We start from the raw sequence: 21,341 nt of genomic DNA on the forward strand, positions 1-21,341 counted from the left end.
TTGTGCCTCACCGTAATCAATAACGTGTTTATTCATTTTTATTTTATCTATGGCTATTCCTGTATTTCATCTCATTAGCTATCTGTCATTACCAGTGAAGCCAGTCTCAGTATTACCCCAATAGACGACCTTATGGACGATAGTAAACACCCAGTGCAAGGTGGTGATCCATTACTTTCATCAAATATAGGTCACTTTTTCTCAGCGCCACATTCACCTACTGCAGTGCAAATGCAATGTTGTAGTACCTTTGATGGCAATGACTGTGGCGGTGATGGTGTCACTGATTGTCATAATCATAACTGCCAGCATAACCAGCACTCCTTAGATGATCTTTATCAGAATACAGTTACTTCCGCCGGATCCACTGTGGGTCACATTAACAATAGTTGTTGTAACAGTAAAAGAAAGAGTTCGGCTAACGAAATATGCTGTCTAACAACAAGTTGCCACCAATCTCATCAGCATCACCATCATCATCACCACCATCACTTACAATCACAACAGCAACAACACTCCCAACATACGATGAAGCATAGTTGCGAGAAAGACTCGTTTGATCCTAATAGCTTTCTGCAACATTCTCATCGATCCATGGAGGCTATCAGTAATAGTAACGAAATTAGCTTACCTAGGTCACCGTCTAGTTTGCAGCATGGGCGTGATCCCTTACTCTCTTCCTCTCACCATCAGCAAGTGGAGCAAAATCATCCTTTAAACGGTTTACACCCATCCTCACTTCATCATCATAGCCATCACCTGCACGATGACGATCAGAACGTCGGCATTTCGCATGCTTCAGATGATTTATCCAATGCCATGATGAGTGACTCCCTCTCGCTTGTATCGTCAGCAACGAATGAAATGCTGCTATCGCCTGATTCTTTAGACATAGACCTAGCATGATATAAACTTCATTCATCTTACCTACAATTGTATTTTACAATAGAACAAAAAATTAAAATTACTGCAAATCTTGTGTTAAAAATTAATACGAGTTATATACATACCTCTGTATAATGTTGTTGGTTATATATATATATATATATGTAATTGTATTTATGTTAGACCTTTATTATTTATGTATGTAAGTAAAGTTAATCAAACCACTTCCCAAATGTACACCTCTTTACAAATGTATGTATTAGCATACAAAACATCGTATAAAAATACGCTTTAATGTACATATGTAAACAAATTATATGTACTTACATGAATATATAGAATTCACACAAATTGTTAATAGTTGGTACAAATATTATAATGAAAATTGTATCACATTAAAAAAATGATAATACTTATAACCATAGATACATGTGCATATGTAGTTGCGCATATGTATGTACATACATAATTGTATTCAAATGTCCCAAAAAATCACAGGTTTTTTTCCAACGCATGTTCTGTTATTTCGTTTAGTATCTTGATAAAAATTGTTACTGTTGTTACTATATCCATAAAATAACTCGGAGTAATATTTCATTCTCCAAAGTACATACATACAAAAGATATACTCGTATAGTATATTCCAGGCATGCTTAACCAACGAAACGATATCATTTCGTTACGATAATTAACGTCAATAAACGAAACAAAGTCATTTCGTTTCGTTTATTAACGTTAAGAACGTCAAATTAACGAAATGATTTTGTTTCGTTTTCTGCCATATCAAAACGAAATCAAATCGTTTATGTTGATTATTAATTTAAAACTATGCTGGCAAAGCTGATTGATGGCGGAGTCATTAAAGGTGAAAGCATTAGCCAAGCTGATTGCATCTTTTCTCATGAATTTTGACAGTACGAACATTTCTCAGAGTATTTTTGACATTACCACCAACGAATTACACAAACAAATTACATGGAGTTTGTGTGTGTATGTTCGCTCGCTGTTAGCACCTTACGGCTTCACCATGGCTATAGCATTGCCAGCACAATTCAAACATAAAGTATCACGTTTTTGTTAACGTTTTTAACATTAACGAAAGCTTTTCGTTTCGGTTAAAAACGGGATACAATTTATCTTGATAATTTCTTTATCGATAACATTTCGAAGTGTTTCAACGGAAACGGTGGAAATTTTTTGATAAACGATTAGCTTAACGTTAAGGTGCATCCCTGGTATATTCCCAAAAGTCTAAACAAGGTATTAATATAAATTGTTCGAAGAAAAATTTGAAATTTATATAATAATATTAAGGCAACTCATATAAACTCGCAAATGCTTCGTAACCCTGGAAATCTCGAAAAATCAAGTTTCCAGTTTTCATAAGTTGCTCTATTAAATTTCAAATATCGTAGCCTTTGACGAATGTGAAATATTAGAAAAATGTTAACCGTGGCTTATCTGAAACGATGAAATGGCATTTTAAAATCCGAATCGCATAAAAAGAGTTGAGTTACGTACAAACATACATAAGGATGTACAAAGTATAAATTTTGGCTGGGTATACATCGGAGGAGATAAAAGCCGAGTTTCTATTACCTTGACTTTAGACGGGGACTTTTGGTTAGTTGGCAAACATTTTATCCCTACACCACGGCTGCCGCGCATAAACGCAGGGCAGAGCAAATTTGCTATAGTCATAACGCTTTATGACCGAGACACAATGCAATTTTTCATATAGGTGGGTTCAACGCAATCTTATGCATTCCAGTAGCATCGCCACAATCAAGATGTTGGTAAATATGAAGGAACTTCAGACTTGGCAATTGAAGTTTATTTCGCCTCGCCAATTCACATACAAAACTTTGCGAATCACAGTTACAAACATTCTCACTATACAAGAAATATAGTTTTTAACATAGTTTGTGTCCTATTCACCTATTAAATAGCAGTTTTTAACTGTGAAAAATATTACCAACGAGTGGGAAAAATAATTTCACCTGCAAAGTGTGCCAGCACCCTTAGCCAAAGAAAATGTCAAATTCTTCTTCGTACGCTTTGTTTGCAACAAAATTTGCAAGTTGGCTACTTTTTCATGTCAGATGGCGTCAGTGTCGCTCAATCTACCGTTCTCCATAAAAATACATACAATCTATTCATAATGCATAAAACTTAATTAAAGCATCTATATAAAAAACTGCTTATGTGACGGGCCTTTAAGTCATAACAATATTGTTACATAACCATATCTATTGGCATCAATTATAATTATTACTGCCTTAATCTAAAAAAATTTGACAATTTCATAAAAATGAAGAAATTATAAAAAATTACTAACAAATTCCACAAATAATAAGTCACATAGTCAAAACGAATCCAAACTGAAAAATAAAACATCCAAGAAGTGAATTAGTTTAGAAACTCATATATTTAAAGATTATGGATGTGACTGAAAACCAAAACCCAATTGTTTGGCTAGTTTATGGTTATGGCTCAAGTATGCCAGGTTCTTAACTTCGTGAAAATTAAAACTTCAAAAGGCAGCGCTTTTCAATCATTCGAAACTTTTTAAAGTTGCATAACCTCCAGATGTTTTGACGTATCTTAATGAAATTTGGTATGTAAGTTCCTGGGCACTCATCTCGGATCGCTATTTAAAATGAACTAAATCGGACTATAACCACGCCCACGTTTTCGATATCGAAAATTTCGAAAAACCGAAAAACTGCGACAATTCATTACCAAAGACAGATAAAGCGATGAAACTTGGTAGGTGGGTTGTCCTTATGACGCAGAATAGAAAACTAGTAAAACTGTGGACAATGAGCGTGGCACCGCCAACTTTTAAAAGAAGGTAATTAAAAAGTTTTGCAAGCTGTAATTTGGCATTCGTTGAAGATATCATGATGAAATTTGGCAGGAACGTTACTCCTATTACTATATGTGTGCTAAATAAAAATTAGCAAAATCGGATAACGAACACACCCACTTAAAAAAAATTTATAAAAGCCAAATTTTAACAAAAAATTGAATATCTTTACAGTATATAAGTAGATTATGTTAACATTCAACTCCAGTAATGATATGATGCAAAAAATAAAAGAAAATTTTAAAATGGGCGTGGCTCCGCCCTTTTTTATTTAATTTGTCTAGAATACTTTGAATGCCATAAGTCGAACAAAAATTTACCAATCCTTGTGGTAGGGCATAGCTTCTATCCCGGTATTTGTTTTCTATGAAAATGGGCGCAATCGGTTGAAGCCACGCCCAGTTTTTATATACAGTCGACCGTCTGTCCTTCCTCTTGGCCGTTAACACGATAACTTGAGCAAACATCGATATATCTCCCCTAAACTTAGTTCACGTACTTACATATCTCAACTCACTTTATCTTGGTATTAAAAATGGGCGAAATCCTACTATGACCACGCCCACTTTTTCGATATCGAAAATTTCGAAAAATGAAAAAATGTAATAATTCTATACCAAATACGAAAAAAGGGATGAAACATGGTGATTGGATTGGTTTTTTGACGCAAAATATAACTTTGGAAAAAACTTTGTAAAATGGGTGTGACGCCTACCGTATTAAGTAGAAGAAAATGAAAAAGTTCTGCAGGGCGAAATAAAAAGCCCTTGGAATCACGGCAGGAATACTGTTCGTAGTGGTAATACATAGTATATAAATAAATTAGCGGTAACCGACAGATGATGTTCCGGGTCACCCTGGTCCACATTTTGGTCGATATCTCGAAAACGCCTTCACATATACAACTAAGGGCCACTCTCTTTTAAAACTCTCATTAATACATTTAATTTGATACCCATATCATACAAACACATTATAGAGTCACCCCTCACCTTTATGGCGATATCTCGAAAAGGCGTCCACCTATAGAACTAAGGACCCACTCCCTTTTAAAATACTCATTAGCACCTTTCATTTGATACCCATACAAACACATTTTAGAGTCACCCCTGGTCCACCTTTATGGCGATATCTCGAAAAGGCATCCACCTATAGAACTATGGCCCACTCCCTTCTAAAACACCCTTTAATACCTTCCATTTGACACCATGTCATACAAACACATTCCAGGGTTACCCTAGGTTCATTTTCCTACATCGTGATTTTCCCTTATTTTGTCTCCAGAGCTCTCAGCTGAGTATGTAATGTTCGGTTACACCCGAACTTAGCCTTCCTTACTTGTTTTTTCTATGTTCAGTTATTTTTGTATATACTTTTTGTAAACGATGTATTTAAATGGATGATAATCGTACATAGCTCTTTAACTTTTCCATCAAATAAATAAAAGCTATGCTATCGATATTATCGATGACCATCGATAGTTTTAGTAGTCTTGATTCTACCAAGCAGATTTTGCTGGTGCTAGTCCAGGGATTGTCAAGTTTTAAACAGTGGCATATCATACCGTCCATTCTTGGGACACTCTAGTATTTATATATGTATGAATATATATATTTATGTATGTTTACGTATATTGGGTCAAGCCCAGCCAGCAGTTTTTGAAAAATTGTATAAAACACGCCTAGACGACCTTGAAACATGAACATGTCCACACCCTTGGATTTAAAACTCTTACTGATGCGAAAAAAGAACGTTTCACGCTATTGGTCCAAAATTAATTTTTCATAATTGAAACTGCATTGCTCAATAATATTTTATAAATAAATCTCACTAAAAGAAAATATACATTCAAATTTTATTTAAAAGCAGTGCAGTTGCTTGAAATTTCAAAGGGCTGTTTATGAGTACAATCATATAAATAACCAGGTGAAGTAAGCCGTCTGTAAATAATTAATTGTTATATTAATTTGTTGTCTTCAAGAACAAGTTTGTTATTTTTGTAAAATGTATATTTTATAAGTTAATTTATATTAAATTATTTATTTATTAGACATGGCAGCGCTACCCAATATTTTCGAGGAATTCTGTAAATATGATAAACATTGTTTTTGTTGCCTCTGTTGCTGTTTTTACATAAAAATCAGCTCCCTAAAATATAGGGGAATGTTACTGGTATATATTGTCCTGTGCAATATATGTATTCGGCTCTTTTCAATTCATACTACTGACATCTTCTGGTATAAGCCCGATAGCCGCGATAACCAATTTTCTCCTAAAATATTTTGATAAATAATAATTTGTGCAAATTAGTAATAAAACGTGGATTCAGCTGTAGAGTTTCTAGTGGATCTTCTGATCAAGTTTGTATTACATATTAGGACATATGTTCAACTTCCTACTTCCAGCAGAGCTGGAAATTTGTAAAGTTTTTTATATTTTTTCATAGCGTGCTCCGCCTACCACACCGAAGATCCTGGTTTCGATTTCCGGGTACAGTAAATACAAAACTTGGAAACAAGTTTTTTCAATTACAATAAAATCTTTTTAAGCGGGGTCGCCCTTTGGCATTGATTTGGTAAACACTCCTAGTGCATTTCTGTTGGAACAATTTAGCAGTAGCAGGCCTTATACTATATAAAAATAGTTCGTGGAAGGTAGATTCCGCCAAACTTATTTTATATTTCATACTGCGGGAAATGCTTTATATACTTGTCCATTTCGCTATTATAGCCAACGTATTTTATGAAATATGCATTTGGAATGAGTACGTTATCAAATGTTATTTATCTAATATAAAAAGTTAGCACCCACATCATCTATCTTGTTTTAATATAGCCTTACTTAAATATTGTATAACATAAATATCTATGTATACGGTATCAATATTAATTCAACAATTTTATATTGATATGTAGTGCCTTATTTATATAAGATATAAATATATATGTAGACGTGGTAATAATATCACATCTTGATAAAATTGTTGTAACATAATATTTCAAATTCCACATTTCACGAAAAAGCTTTGCTTTCCGCTTCTACGAATGAACAATTTTCAGAATTTTTTTTCCAAGAATGACGTACATATGTAATCCACAGAAAATGTATTTTTTCAAATATTTTGATGTTATCGCTTCAATACTAGTTTATCATTAAGACATGGAAATCATATAAATACTTATTGATGGGACAGGATTATACATTTTATGTACTATCCATAATTGTGGATAATTTAGCCATAGATTTCTCTTAGTGCCGAAGTTTTGGGTTTCCTCTATTTAAGACATACAATTTCGATTTAATTTACTAACATAGAAACAGTTTAAAAGTGGAAAGCATTTAGCGCTGTGTGGGACCTCGAAACCTTCGTTTCCATTTATCGAAGGATATTATATGTAGGGTTTAATGCATATATCTAGAAGTTGAGACCGGGAGTCCGCTGGAAATTCATTAATGGGAAAACATTTTTGCCCTTTAATTGCAGTGATAGACATCTATGGAAATAGATGAACCGATTACACAGATCGACCGATATTGTGGTAGTATGCTTAACTTGAAGAATCGAGTTAGATTACTTCCATAATGTTTTGAATAAGAATAATTTGATTTCCTCTATAGAAGAAATAACCCATTATTCATGAAAAAAGGTTTATAAACCTTTTCCAATTGACGTTGAAACCCAAATTTTTAATTATAATAGTGTAAACTATATATTTTTACTAAAGTATTCATTTACTTAGCCAGCTCAAGGCCAATTTTAATAAAACACTAGTTTGTTTTTATTCCCAATATATTTCGATTTCCTTCGGATATCGTCATCAGGGTATATTTTTAGGCAATTCACAAGGTCTCCTATTCGCCGTATGTGCGAATATAATGAAAACTATGGAAAAAACTCTAATCTTTAAATTAAACATGAATACGCAAATTTTATGAATTGCCCAATTATTTTTACGAATGATTATGTTGTAACAAGCTTTGCAATAACGGAATAAGAAAAAACTATTTTTGTTTCTAAAAAATTAAGTCTTCTTTGAGAAATACACATTTTAAATACTTATATATATAAATATAAAAATGTTTATTCTTGTCGTGTGATATAGTGTATTTCTTTCGATTTCCATCGCTGGAAGAATTTGATGGAATTTGAAGTTGTTAAGAAAAAAAAGCAATCAGTACTCGTGTTATATTACTAATAATATAAGGCATACTTAAACAAACATATATGTAAACAATTAATGTATTAACGCATACGAATGGAGCAGAATTATGGCTAGATTGTCAAAACTTAATTTATGTAACTAAGTAGTTGTACAAAGACATGTGTTTACATAAACACCAATATATTGTTGCAATAATCTTTAAACGAACACCTATTATTGTAATAAAAAATCAAATTACCCACAGCTAAGTTTAGTTAGAAAAATCAAAGGTCAAAGATATTTAAAAAAAAACTAATAAAATGCAACTTTAAGAAATGCGTATGCTCGTCGTATGATGTTTTAACTGCTATATGATTTTCGCTTTCTTAACTGGCGCAAGTTTTCGCTCCGCACTCGCGCCCTTAGCGTTCCGGTGCAGCATGTCCACTAGACTGGGTTGGTCCCCATACGAAATTAAAAAGCTGCAAAAGTCCGCCCCTAAATTTGAAGCTTATGGAGGATCTCGGAACATGTTTTCCTAAATTTTTGATCCTGAAATTAGTTTTTTATTATACCTTGGGTATTTGACATCCATTTTTTTATTGATATGTCATTATATTTATTTAAGAGAGCTCTATCATTTTTTCTAATGACCTTTTTAGCACAACAATAGTTTTCACATAGTTTCGTAGTTTGTTAAAAAGATAAAATACTTTTAGCAGACAAACCATATGAAAACTACTTCACAGCTTGAAAGGATATTAAAAGGAATTATAGATCTCGTAAAGACGAAAAAAAAATAACATATCAAATTTAAAAAATGGAACCCCAAATAACACAGTTACAATCATGATACAAAAAATGGAGGTAGTTCCATTTAGTGTGACGTTAGCCACTTGACTTTTGCGGGGACAATGACAGTTTTACCAAAAACAAGCTACCAGATTGAAAAATGTTACGAATTTTTCTAATTTTGATGGATTTCATATTAACGAATACGACTAAATTTTTTAGGGAGAACATTACCCTGTAGCTCTCCAGGTTAGCCACTAGTTATGAGAGTGTTTTTGCCCGTTGTACCAGGGGTCATCTTGGGGCAGCCCCGCCTATACACATTCCGTGTCCTTTCAGCATTGACATGGATGTGGCGTCCCACAAACGTAACAAATTATACACCTACCACTCACTGCAGACTTTGGAGGTACACTTTATCAACATGCCTTGAGAAATATTCACTGTAGGGGCATGATAATTGGGCCATGCTGGAACAACAGGTTTTTTCGTGTATTTTTTTTTTTTCTGTCTAGGGGTCAAGCTGCCATAAAGATATGAATCATTAACCAATGTATGAGTCATTATACATTATTTTTCAATAAAATTGCATGTTTTACTGTATTCTCAATCGATATGTATGCACATAAATCGTGCTGAAGCATATTATTATCTCAGATGACCATTGCGTTTTCATCCTAAAGGAAATTCCCATCCGGAAAAACCACAATTTCGCCTTAAACAGTAACGGTGTTGCAACGCTTCTGGCAAAACCACAAACATTATAAAACTTCAAAAATCCCCAAATACGTCAAAAAATTTTAAGTGGAACTACCTTCTTTTTTGTATCATGGTTACAATAAAAAAAATTCTTCTGTATTTGAGAGGATCAAAAAAATAAAAGAATTTTTTTCCGACTATAGGCTTCAAGCTAAGGGCAGACTCTTGCAAATTTTTCTCGACTAAGTCTAATGTACCGAATATTTTTTTATTAATGTTTTTGTGTATGGCGATGTTGAGAAATCGGTTGGTAAGTTTCAATAAAACATGTTTCATAATTAGTAATACATATTTACAAACATACACTGGTACCTATTAATAATTCCTACTGTTATGCTCTGAAATAAAAGCTACAAAGATAACTTTGGGTACTGTTTTTACCCAGTTGTTCAAATACTTATGTACATACATACATACATACATATGTAGGATATATGTATCGGCAAATAAAAATGAAACTTTGAATAATATTTACTAATTTCTTCTAGCTTGTTGCCGTTTCCCCTTAGCTATTTATTTCATTTTCCTCAAAATGCGCAATATTTAAAAATAAAGCAAAATAGAAAGGAATCTAAGCAAAACTTTTCAGATACAACTGATTAAATATAACACGCAAGGGTGGGACTGTCTTCGGCTGAGTCGAAGGATTCATATCTTTCACGAACCAACTTAAGCCATTATCTGATAAAATTACAAAAATTCATAAAATCTGAACAATCAGTTATCCGATACAATATATAATATAATCGTATTGTATAATATAAAATTGTACCATATGTGTATGTAATCATCTAAAAAGTTCAAGCTTCTAATTGTTAAAGTGAGGAAGAAATGAGCAATTGATTGTATGGGATATAGTATAAGTACATTTGTAAAATTTCAAGCTTCTAGTTAATAAAACAGGGAAGAAATTACGAAAACCCTCTTACACGAAAACTCGGTTGTATGCTATACCAGTTCACCAAACTTCATCAAGATGTTCCATGTTCGTTTGCATTCAAACAGACAGAGGAACATGGCTAAATCAAGTCAGCTCGTCATCCTAATCATAACGGTATACCTATTGGTGGGTCTATCTTTCCTTCTTACAGGACTTATAATTTTCGAAATTCCGACCAAACTTAATATACCACATCAAATAAGAATTAACATATACTATATTTTGTTTCGATTGAAGTCGGCAAAGGCTTGCCGCACACCTTAGTCATATTCTTAGGCCGATACCGACTTAAAAGCGACTTCAAAACAAAATTACAAACGGCCGTCCCCACCAAATCAGACCATCTGAGTTAATAAATAAATTGCATTTTGTGCAATCCAAAAACGTTAACATTCGTTCACGTAAAGCTACTCCATAATAACTTTAAAATTTTTTGCATTTGGATATTGTGACGTAGCCCTTGACCTAGTTAAAAAAATTAAACATTTTCAAAACCGTAGAAGCAAAGTGTTTTTATAAAGTTGTCCCTCTTTTACAAACATCAAATTAATCCGCGATGAATTTGACATAATTTTCCCATAATTCGAAACAAATCTCAAGATCTTCGAAAGAATGTTCGGCTAAGAGTAAATATATTTAATTTAAAAGAAATGGTGCCGAGACCATTACAGGAAAATGGGTAAAGGTTTAATAACGTGAGAAGACTGATCTTTAAAAATGCTTTGCCCCATGTCATTGATGTAACTTCTGAAGTTCCTCTTGGCCCATTTCTATTCTTGCTGTTTATAGACGATAATTCTACAACAATAAAGTTTTCAAAAATGTTGATGTACGCTGATGATGTAGACATTTTTTTATCCTATGCGTCAAGCGAAGAAAGGTCTTTTCTACAATCAGATTTGGACACATTGCTCAATTGGTGCGTCATCAACTATATGCCACTTAATATTAAAAAACGCAAATTTGTGTGCTTTTTTCGTAGATTACTTCAACTAGCTTCCTACATTCTTAACAATTATAATCTTGAACAGGTATACAGTTTTATAGACCTTGCGGTTAATATGGACAGTAAACTTAACTTCAACCTTCATATTACTGCAACTGTCAATGATAAGGCTAGAGGTGTTCTGGCGTTTGTAAAGCGATGGTGCACTAATTTGGAACCAATTTCTACTAATTGTATCCATTATATGTATGTATATTAATTACTAATACGGGATTTATTTTCCTTAACTGGTGAGGTTTCCTCTTTAGCTGAGCAGACTTAGATTTCGACAGTTGACAAACCACTAGCCTACAACGACTCGGCATGAACAGAATTAGGCCACTTGAGGGCAGTGCGCTGTCACAACGTCCATAAAATTTTCTGCATACGGACCTCTCCGCGCCATTGGGAAGCAAACAAAGCTTCAGACAATAATAATGAAAAAAGTGGGTCTGGCGTTTACATACATATGACGAGATTAACTTCATTTTCATACTTAACTCCTAATTGTTAATTACATAACTAGATTTCCCAATAAATATTACCCCTCGTTAATCGGTAATTATGAACAAATTTTCGCTTCCCAAGGCAGTCGGTTCTATGTACCGGAGCGACTCGGGATTTTTCCCGACCAAGGACTCATTTCAGTGTAACCCCATTTAATTTGTTGCGTCCCTCCCACAAATTGTCATCCTCCCAGCAGCTCCTTGCAGCGGGTCTGCTCCGTAATCTCTTGCTCCGGGAAGGTATTGAACCCAATCCGGGTCCGTCTCCTGGCCCCGGTCCTGAGAAATGGTTTTGCTGCGTCTTCCGGAAAAGAATCTTTTTAGGACGGTCATACTCTTGTCAATGTGTCTCGTGCAAGGGATGGTTGCATCGGACAGGTTGTTCCGGGATAGATCCCAAAATCCGGCGTCCTCGTAACTTTTGTGGCTCCTTGCTGTTCACGCCCAAGAGCGTCCCGTAGTCTACGCCTTATCGCCCCCCTCCCACCACTACCTTCCAGTAGGGCCGCTGCTCAGCAAGCCACAAGTACCCGCTGCTGCTCGCGGCCCACGGCGCCACCAACCCCGTCTTCTCCCGCCCTCTTTTCCGGCAGCAATCGTGTAGGTCAGGGAAACAGACTCCTAGTCCCTACCACCTTTTGCACCGTTTGCCAGCACAGAATATATATGTTTGCGACATCCGCCCAATGCAGCTCCTGCCTTGAACGGCGCCACCATCCTAGATGTTTTGGTCTCCGCGACGGCAACCCCCCACGGGTTTCATTGCGCCATGTTGCCAGGCCGCAAACCCAAAAACGGGTACCCCAATGCTTACCCAAGGACGTCCAGTCCCAGGGCCACAACAGCAGTTGTGTCCTAGCCTTTCACAACCCAGTCGTAGTCACCCGTCACTTACTCCCAGAGTGACGACGTCTCCCCCGCTGCACTTCAGAATTATGCAGTTAAACTCTAATGCATTAACTGGGAACATTACGGAGATAGTCGATTTCATGAAGCGGCACAACATTCGCATTGCTGCGATTCTTGTTCTTGTTATGGGTATAATGTCCACAGAAAAGATCGCGAGAGCGGAAGTAGAGGTGGCCTCGCGTTTATCATACACCACTCAGTGCAATATCATATACTATTTGATCCCGACATCGGCCGCAGGGACAGTGTCTTAGAACATCAAGGTTTATCTGTCCAGTCAGGCGATACAAACTTAGAAATCATCAACAACAGCATCCCTCCTGTTGCCCCAGTGGATACCGCCCTAATATCAGCGCCTTACTCACTGGCAATAATCGCATTATTCTAGGCGATTTCAATGCCCATCACGGTCTATGGCATTCAAACTTGCAGACAGACAGTAGGGGTGAGATGTTGGCGGATCAAACAGAAGAAACGACGTTCTGCATAATAAACGGAGACGCCCCCACACGTATGGTAGGAAGCTGTCACAGTTCGGCGGATATATCAATCGTGAGCGCAGGACTCGTAAACTGCGTCAACTGGCAGCCGATTGTAACATTGACATCCGACCACCTGCCTATACTTATTTCGCTCGAGCGTACCGCCGACTTTATCGTAACAGAAAAACGCTCTTTCATAAACTTTACAAAAGGAAAGTGGGATGAATACAAATCCTTTACAGACAACCGTTTTGCTTCCCTCCCTATCCCGACTGATGCTCGCCAAGGGGAGCGTGTTTTTCGTAAGGTCATTGAATCAGCCTCGGCTCGCTTTATTCCCGCCGGTAGAATTCCCGAAATTCGGCCTCACTTTCCGGCGTAGGCCGCAAATTTAGCGAGAAAATGTGACCTTATAAGACAGCTTGATCCCGGCGACCCCCAAATTAGGGATATAAACCAACGCATCAGATTGCTTGTGGATGAACACAAGCGGGTGAAATGGGAGGAGCAACTAAGCGGTTGTAACCTCTCTGCCGGTGTAGGTAAGCTTTGGTCCACCGTTAAGTCCCTATCGAATCCGTCTAAGCACAATGAAAAATTTTCATCGCCTTTGGCGATAAAGTGCTGTCGAATGCGAAAAAATGTGCGAGCGCTTTCTGCCGACAATATACAATGTATTCTACGGTCGACAAAGTTAGACGGAGGGCCAACAGACCGGCACATAAACATAAATTCAGCGCGTCTCCAATTACCATCACCGCCAATGAGGTTGAGGATGCCATCGGTCATGCTAAACCATCCAAAGCAGAGGCCCAGACGGCATAGCCATGCCGATGCTTGAAAGCCTAGGGAAAGAGGGTTTCAAATATTTAGCGCATGTCTTCAACCTGTCTCTTTCCACCTTTGTCATTCCCAAAAAATGGAAACTGGCCAAGGTGGTGCCGCTATTAAAGCCTGGGAAACCAGCTAACATAGGAGAGTCATATCGCCCGATATCTCTCCTATCGCCAGTAGCCAAGACGCTTGAAGCCGCTATGCTCCCCTACTTCAAAGCAAATTTGCAGCTAGCCTGTCATCAACATGGCTTTAGAAAACTCCATAGCAGCACCACCGCGCTAAACGCCATTAGCACTCAGATAAATTGCGGTTTAAATCAAAACCCCCACCATAGAACAGTACTCGTTGCGCTAGACCTATCAAAAGCTTTTGATACGGTCAACCATGGCACGTTACTGCAAGACCTGGAAGGGTCTACCCTTCCCCCATGTCTTACCGCAAATTATCTGACATTATCGGCAGACATCGGTGCAATTTAGAAGCGAAGCATCAAAACCAAGAAGAATTAAACAAGGGGTTGTTGTTGTTGTTGTAGCGATAAGGTTGCTCCCCGAAGGCTTTGGGGAGTGTTATCGATGTGATAGTCCTTTGCCGGATACAGTTCCGGTACGCTCCGGTAACACAGCACCATTAAGGCGCTAGCCCGACCATCTCGGGAACGGTTATATGGCCACATTAAACATTCAGGCCATCCCTCCCTTCCCACCCCTAAATTCCATGAGGAGCTTGGGGTCGCCAGAGCCTTGTCTGTTAGTGAAACAGGATTCGCCGCGGATAGGTGAGGTTGACAATTGGGTTTGGAGCTGTATATTGCGCTGGTAACCTGAAGGGTTGCGCTACACAGCCCCTTGAATCTGGTATTTTAGTTGCCTCTTACGATAGGCATACCTACCGCGGGCATATTATGACCCCCTAAACCGCTGAGGGCTGTCCTAGGCGGTTGTCCAGGGTGGTGTCCTATCCCCACGTTTGTTTAACTTCTACATATCAAAGCTACCTTCGCCACCAGAAGCAGTTACTATCGTTTCCTACGCCGATGACTGAACAATAATGGCCACAGGCCCAGGCCCACAGATGTTGTTGTAGCGATAAGGTTGCTCCCCGAAGGCTTTTGAAACAGCAAGCTTCCTTGGACTCCCGTTAGAGGATATTGATGACAATTTGTGATCTGTCGCACCTATTGTATGGGGCGAAGCACTGATACAACAACAACAACGAGTTTGGGTTTTAGACTTCAGTTTCTGCTGACGATTCTGTTACACGAATAGAAAGCTTTGCTAGTCTTTTCGACCCCACGGTCGATATTCGATTTCCAGCTGAAACTGTGTATTTGTGGTAAGAGTAACCGCTCCGTTTTACTGGGGTTTACGTTAAGGCCGCCTTCGAAGCGCCCCTAGTGGTATTTAACTTAAAGTCGAGGGAAATGGACCTGATATAGCAATTACGACGTCGTCTGCATATGCGGCTATCTTCGCCTTTGCTCACAAGACGGGTAGTTGTAATCGGAACCCATGTTGACTTGTATTACCCTATTCTTCAGTATCGATTTCGTCCATCGGCAGCCAAGGCTGTTTATTCCAGCCCGGTCAAAGATTTTGGTAGCCGCACTGATTCCTATATTGAATGCTCGCTCTATATTGAAAAAGGCAGCCAGAGTGTATTCTTTGTAGTATAGGGATCTCTCTACGTACCCCTGAGCTCAAGAAGGGCGGTTTAGATAGACCTGTTCTTGTTGTTGTTGTGATTGAATCATGATAAAACCATTTTAAACGTATCTATTTAAAATACATGGCCAACCGGCCCCACCCCCTAATTCCATTAGGAAATTGGAGTCGTCCGAGTCTCGCCTGGATTCCCCTGGCGTAGATGAGTTTGGTAATTGGTTTGTGGAAGCTGTACGACTATAAAGCTTTGATTTGCGCTTATCAACTCATTGAATTCCAGCTAGCCTTTGCCTTATTTAGCATAGGGAATCGCGTAGAAGAATTTGGCACTTGGCTCCTTAGATTTAGGAGTTAGGATGCAGTAGAAACCCTCTTTTACTATAAAACTTATTTCCATAACTAATACTAGTTATTTATATATATCACTAATATTATCACATTAAATCTGTGTTAGTAGTTTAATTGAAGCGAATGTATATTTATTACTGAATATGTTTACAATCTAATTTTATGTTTAATATTTATAAAATCTATTACGAATATATCGCAACAACGCAACTTTTTTGCTTTATCTGTCAAAAGTCTGTCAAAAGTTAAAATCACGTTTTTGTTGCAAAGATTTGCGAAAAGAGCTAGCTTATCACTTTTTAGCCAACTCTGCCGATAGCCAGTCCAGACCTTCATACAGTCCATTTCCTTGCGTGGCGCACGCTGCTTGAATATACCACTGCGCAAGAAAATATAATACATAGATAATTTTTGTTTTTTATGAATTTATGTCTGTGTGTAGAAGTTTTTGAATTTATGCTTACATGGCGGTTCCGCAGCTGATTAAGTCTTAATTTATCCGTTAACTCTGCAGCACTCATAGCATTTGGTAAGTCTTGCTTATTTGCGAATACCAATAGGACAGCATCACGCAATTCGTCTTCTTGCAACTGAAATTATATTATTAGAATACTATTAAATTAACTCAAAATTTTGCAATAGCAATGTTACAAAAATACCTGGGAAGTCATACCATTTTTCTAGTAGATCTCGAAAATCTAAGATTCACTGGGTACAGGATTTTTCTCGGACAACGTCAAAATTGTGAGTTACAGGATTTACTCGATTTTCACTTTCTTTCCAAATCGTGTAAGAAGAGATTTAGACTTTTCCAACAACATCTATACATATCAACTAAGAAAACATAACTCAACTGTATACATTTTCCAAATGAACCACTTTTTTTTACTTTTTTCGGATTTCGTTAGCTTTGGTGCTATCTGTATGCACTAATTTACGAGAAGACTATACTAACCCTGCTTTGTATCAAAACTGGAAATTTATTATGAGTTCAGTGCGTATTCATTTTTCATATATGTACATATGCTGAAAACTGAATGAGTTATAAAAATTTGAATGAAAACAAAAATAAAAAAATAAAAATTGTACTTATGTAGTTCTCAACCGATTTTAATCCTTTTACCAGTTTCGGATATACAAATCTCCATTCCCCAAAATGGCATAGACACAATTTTGGAGGTGTCCGGGGAAAATCTTCGAGATCTGCTAGGAAAATTGTATGACTATTTGTTTATTAGTCTACAAATTTAACAACTAATTAGACTAAATATAATTACGGATTTACTGTACAGAAGCATACAAGTGAAAAAAATTTATATTAAAGAAAATGTATATCATTAATCAGTTGTCGGGATGGACTGTGATGCCGAGCAACGGGAATTGATTATTAGTGCTGTTGGAATGGATATGATTTCGAGCAGCTGATGTATATTTATCACCCACTAGTTAGAGCTGCGTTGTCTGGGAGGTTGGATAAGACGTGATTTCAAGCCACCCGCCCAAATTATTGGAGCTGGCGATAAGGGTGGAAGGTTGGAAAGGATGTGATTTCAAGCCAGCCACCCAAATCATTGCGTATTTACGGTAGTCAGTCGATTTTTTTATTACGAGGACTTAGTCGCAACTATCAATGTTTTTGCAACACAGACAACGAGTAGGTTCGTGCCCGAGATGGTCGGACTAGCACCTCAATGGTGCTGTGGTACCGGAGCGTACCGGATCTGTATCCGGCAAAGGACCATCACATCGATAACACTCCCCAAAGCCTTCGGGGAGCAACCTTATCGCTACAACAACAACAATAGGTTCGTGCATTTCAAAATTCGATCTGCAGGTATTTTTGGTGACACACAGTGCAAGTTATGATATTAATTATCAACAGGGCTTGATTATGTCCATTTTGTGGGGTTTCTTCATATCTACAACAACAACAACTCTGAGTTTTACGAATTGTCCTAGAGAATAGGGTGATGTTCCACTCATTCGGCTATGTACACACATGCATATACATACAACGTTAGCTTAATTCGCAAAGGGCCCAACCAACAATTTTTCGAAGCTGCGTTTTTAACAGATTTGTTTTGATATATTACGGCGGTCGGCGTAATGTGGTGGTAGCGTACTGCGCCTACCACACCAAAATTCCTAGGTGAAGTTTCCGGGCAAAGCAGTATCGAACATTTTGAAAGTTTTTCTTTAAATAGAAACAAGCAGATTATTTGGTAAACACTCCAGTGTATCTCTTCCATGAAAAGCTTCTCAATGATAATTATTATGCCTTGCAGATGCAAACATGTAGGTCCCGTCCCGTCAGTTTGTAGGAAACATAAAAGGAGGTGAGGTCCATGTATTTTATTTTATATTAAAATACAGCTAGAAGAGCTAGAGCTAGTAACAACGAAGGACTGATACTTTTTAAAAGCCATATGTGTATGCCGTGAACGTTTAATTTCACGCTTTTTGCTTCCGTAAAATTTCAAATTTGTTCGCCCCATCCAATAGGTGCGGCCAATCACAAATTGTCATCAATATCCTCTAACGGGATTGCAAGGAAACTTGCTGTTTCAACAGGGGTGGACCATAATGAGAGGGGTATAAGAGGCGTTGGTTCCACATTACAATTAAAGAGATGCATGGTGTCATGTGGGGACACACTGCAAGCGGGGCATACATTTTGTATGTCGGGGTTGATTCTGGATAGGTAAGAGTTTAACCTGTTACAGTATCCAGATCGAAGTTGAGCTAGAGTGACTCGTGTTTCCCTGGGGAGTGTGTGTTCCTCTTCCGCAAGTTTTGCGTACTGTTCTTTGAGTACTGGATTCACCGGGCAATAAAGGTTCGACGCCTGTTTGTGGAGTTCACTGAGGACCTGCTTGATTTTTGGCTTCATACGGCAGAGTTCTCAGATGCCGTATTTCCTCATAATGCTTACGGAGATGACTCCTTTTTATAAATTAAATTAAATTAAATTTTTATAAAGTTCGGCTTTTTTATTTACTTTCAACAAAAACACGCTCGAAGGGTTTCTAAGCCACTAATTAAGTACAATCTCGTTTTAAAAAAGGTGCTAGTTAGGGCGTTTTCTTCATTTTGGTGTAGATTCCAAAGCGCGGTAAGTTAATCGCATTTCACTTGTATTCGCATATGATCCAGCGACTTTTGGAATGCTAAGCGGAAACTTAATATCATACCAAGTTTAGAATACCTGCGAAATGGCTACCTTAATTGCCATGGAATACGTACCATATTTTGTAGTTCCTTTTCTGCTTCATTTATACGATCTCGATCATTTGAGTCCACAACGAATATAAGACCTTGGGTATTTTGGAAATAGTGGCGCCATAATGGCCGAATTTTGTCCTGACCACCGACATCCCATACTGTGAAGCATATATTTTTATATTCGACAGTCTCAACGTTAAAACCAATTGTTGGAATGGTAGTGACAATCTCTCCGAGCTTCAGTTTGTATAGAATTGTTGTTTTACCAGCAGCATCTAAACCCACTGGCAAATAAATATATCGATTACAAATTTGAAAATAAAAATATGTATATAAATTAGTTAATAATTCGATATTTCATAGCCACATATGTACATAAGAACTAACCCATCAAAATACGCATTTGCTTCTTGCCAAAAAGACGAGTCAGCAAACTTGATATGGTCAATCCCATTTTGGCAGATGTCGTATCAACGTGCAATTTTAAATAATATGACTGGTATCAACAAATATTTTTAAGCTTTTATTTTAGGAATATGTACAATACTTTCGGGTCTTCCAGCAATTATTGCAGAATTAATAAACTGTCCCTTGCTTTCTACGTATGATGACGTTTTTCTACGAAAAATTTCAATATGGCAGCTAAGAATGACAAGTGCACAAAGAACTTAAATGACACACAATAACATGACAGATAATAACAGAGCTCTTGTATTAACAGTTTGTTTTCGATCTGGCTTGCCAACCTTGTTGTTTCGTTTAAAGCCTAGTATCCACAGGAAGCGAAAAGTCCGTACAAAGCTCTGGCCAAATTATTGAGAAAATTGACATTCCTCAGGTAGTCTAATACGATTTATGCTACCCTTTTCAAGATTTTTTTGTACACGCAAATAGAAGACCCTGGTTACGCCAAGAAACATATGTACGTTTTATTATTTTTTAAGCAGCGACCATGTAAAAACATAGTCGGTTAAATAAGCTACCGACTGTCTTAAGTGGGAGTCTTTGGTGCCGTATGTCGTATCGCTGTAGTCGTATCCAGAACGTAATCAGCTGTTTATCGTTACGATGGTAAACCAAAAACCAATTGGTTGGCTACGATACGGTTACGAATTTGGCAGCACCAATAATCAATTGCATTGATTCCCATAAGGTTAGTCGAATCAGCTGTTATAAGGTTATCGATACGGTTACCGATAAAGTACCAATGTCTGCAGCTTTACACCCACAAAATCTTGGGTGTGACGTTTGATCAGGATCTACATTTTGGTGACATGCAGCCGCCATTGTACCGAAAATCCAGAGCCGTAATAAAATCGTCAAATCTCTTGCTGGCAGTTTTTGGGGACAAGATAAAGAAACGCTCATTACCACTTACAAAGCAATTGGCCAGCGGATTTCATGCTACGCGTTCCCGATATGGTCGCCCAGCTTAAATACTTATTACTGGAAGAAGCTACAGGCCTATCAAAATACCACCCTCAGAACCGCCACGGGTTGTCTTCTTATGTCCTCAGAACACCATCTACATAATGAGGCGCGAATACTCCCCATTAGGAAGAGAAATGAACGCTTCCCAAGGCAGTCGGTTCTATGTACCGGAGCGGCTCGGGATTTTTCCCGACCAAGGACTGTCATTTCAGTGTGACCCCATTTAATTTGTTTCGTCCCTCCCACAAATTTTCATCCTCCCAGCAGCTCCTTGCAGCAGGACTGCTACATATTCTCTTACTCCGGGAAGGTATCGAACCCAATCCGGGTCCGTCTCCTGACCCCGGTCATGAGAAATGGTTTTGCTGCATCTGCCAGAAAAGAATCTTTTTAGGACGGTCATACTCTGTTCAGTGTGTCTCGTGCAAGGGATGGTTGCATCGGACAGGTTGCTCTGGGCTTGATCCCAAAACCCGACGTCCACGTAACTTTTATAAATCTTTTGTGGCTCCTTGCTGCTCACGCCCAAGGGCGTCCCGTAGTCTACGCCTAAGCGTATCCCCACTACCT

At 37.7% G+C, this 21,341-nt stretch overlaps 2 protein-coding genes across 8 annotated transcripts in view; one reads left to right on the forward strand and one right to left on the reverse strand.

The window, feature by feature from the left end:
* Mitf (transcription factor Mitf) overlaps nt 1-8,217 on the forward strand; it is a 120,368-nt gene extending 112,151 nt beyond the window's left edge. For all 7 annotated transcript variants that reach the window (XM_067788183.1, XM_067788182.1, XM_067788181.1 and 4 more), the window contains one exon: nt 79-8,217. In XM_067788183.1, coding sequence (XP_067644284.1) covers nt 79-906 — 828 coding nt within the window. In that variant the 3' untranslated portion in view covers nt 907-8,217. The remainder of the gene's footprint in view (nt 1-78) is intronic.
* An 8,003-nt stretch (nt 8,218-16,220) lies between these two features.
* Arf4 (ADP-ribosylation factor 2) lies at nt 16,221-19,980 on the reverse strand. Its single transcript, XM_067788940.1, has 4 exons — nt 19,728-19,980; nt 19,362-19,624; nt 16,583-16,708; nt 16,221-16,497 (listed from the first exon to the last, which is right to left on the reverse strand). The coding sequence occupies exons 1-4, from the start codon at nt 19,792-19,794 to the stop codon at nt 16,411-16,413; spliced, it is 543 nt and encodes a 180-aa protein (XP_067645041.1). The 5' UTR covers nt 19,795-19,980; the 3' UTR covers nt 16,221-16,410.
* Nucleotides 19,981-21,341: the final 1,361 nt, after the last annotated feature.

This window comes from Eurosta solidaginis, chromosome 5 (assembly GCF_040869045.1).
Source record: "Eurosta solidaginis isolate ZX-2024a chromosome 5, ASM4086904v1, whole genome shotgun sequence".
Lineage (NCBI taxonomy): Eukaryota > Metazoa > Arthropoda > Insecta > Diptera > Tephritidae > Eurosta > Eurosta solidaginis.

Excerpts from the sequence above, each read along its gene's own strand:
- Arf4 (XM_067788940.1), bottom strand. The coding sequence starts at position 19,794 with ATGGGATTGACCATATCAAGTTTGCTGACTCGTCTTTTTGGCAAGAAG. Across the intron at positions 19,625-19,727 it reads GCAAATGCGTATTTTGATGG|TGGGTTTAGATGCTGCTGGT; the intron begins GTTAGTTCTTAT and ends TTTATTTGCCAG. Across the intron at positions 16,498-16,582 it reads ATCAGCTGCGGAACCGCCAT|TGGTATATTCAAGCAGCGTG; the intron begins GTAAGCATAAAT and ends TTTCTTGCGCAG.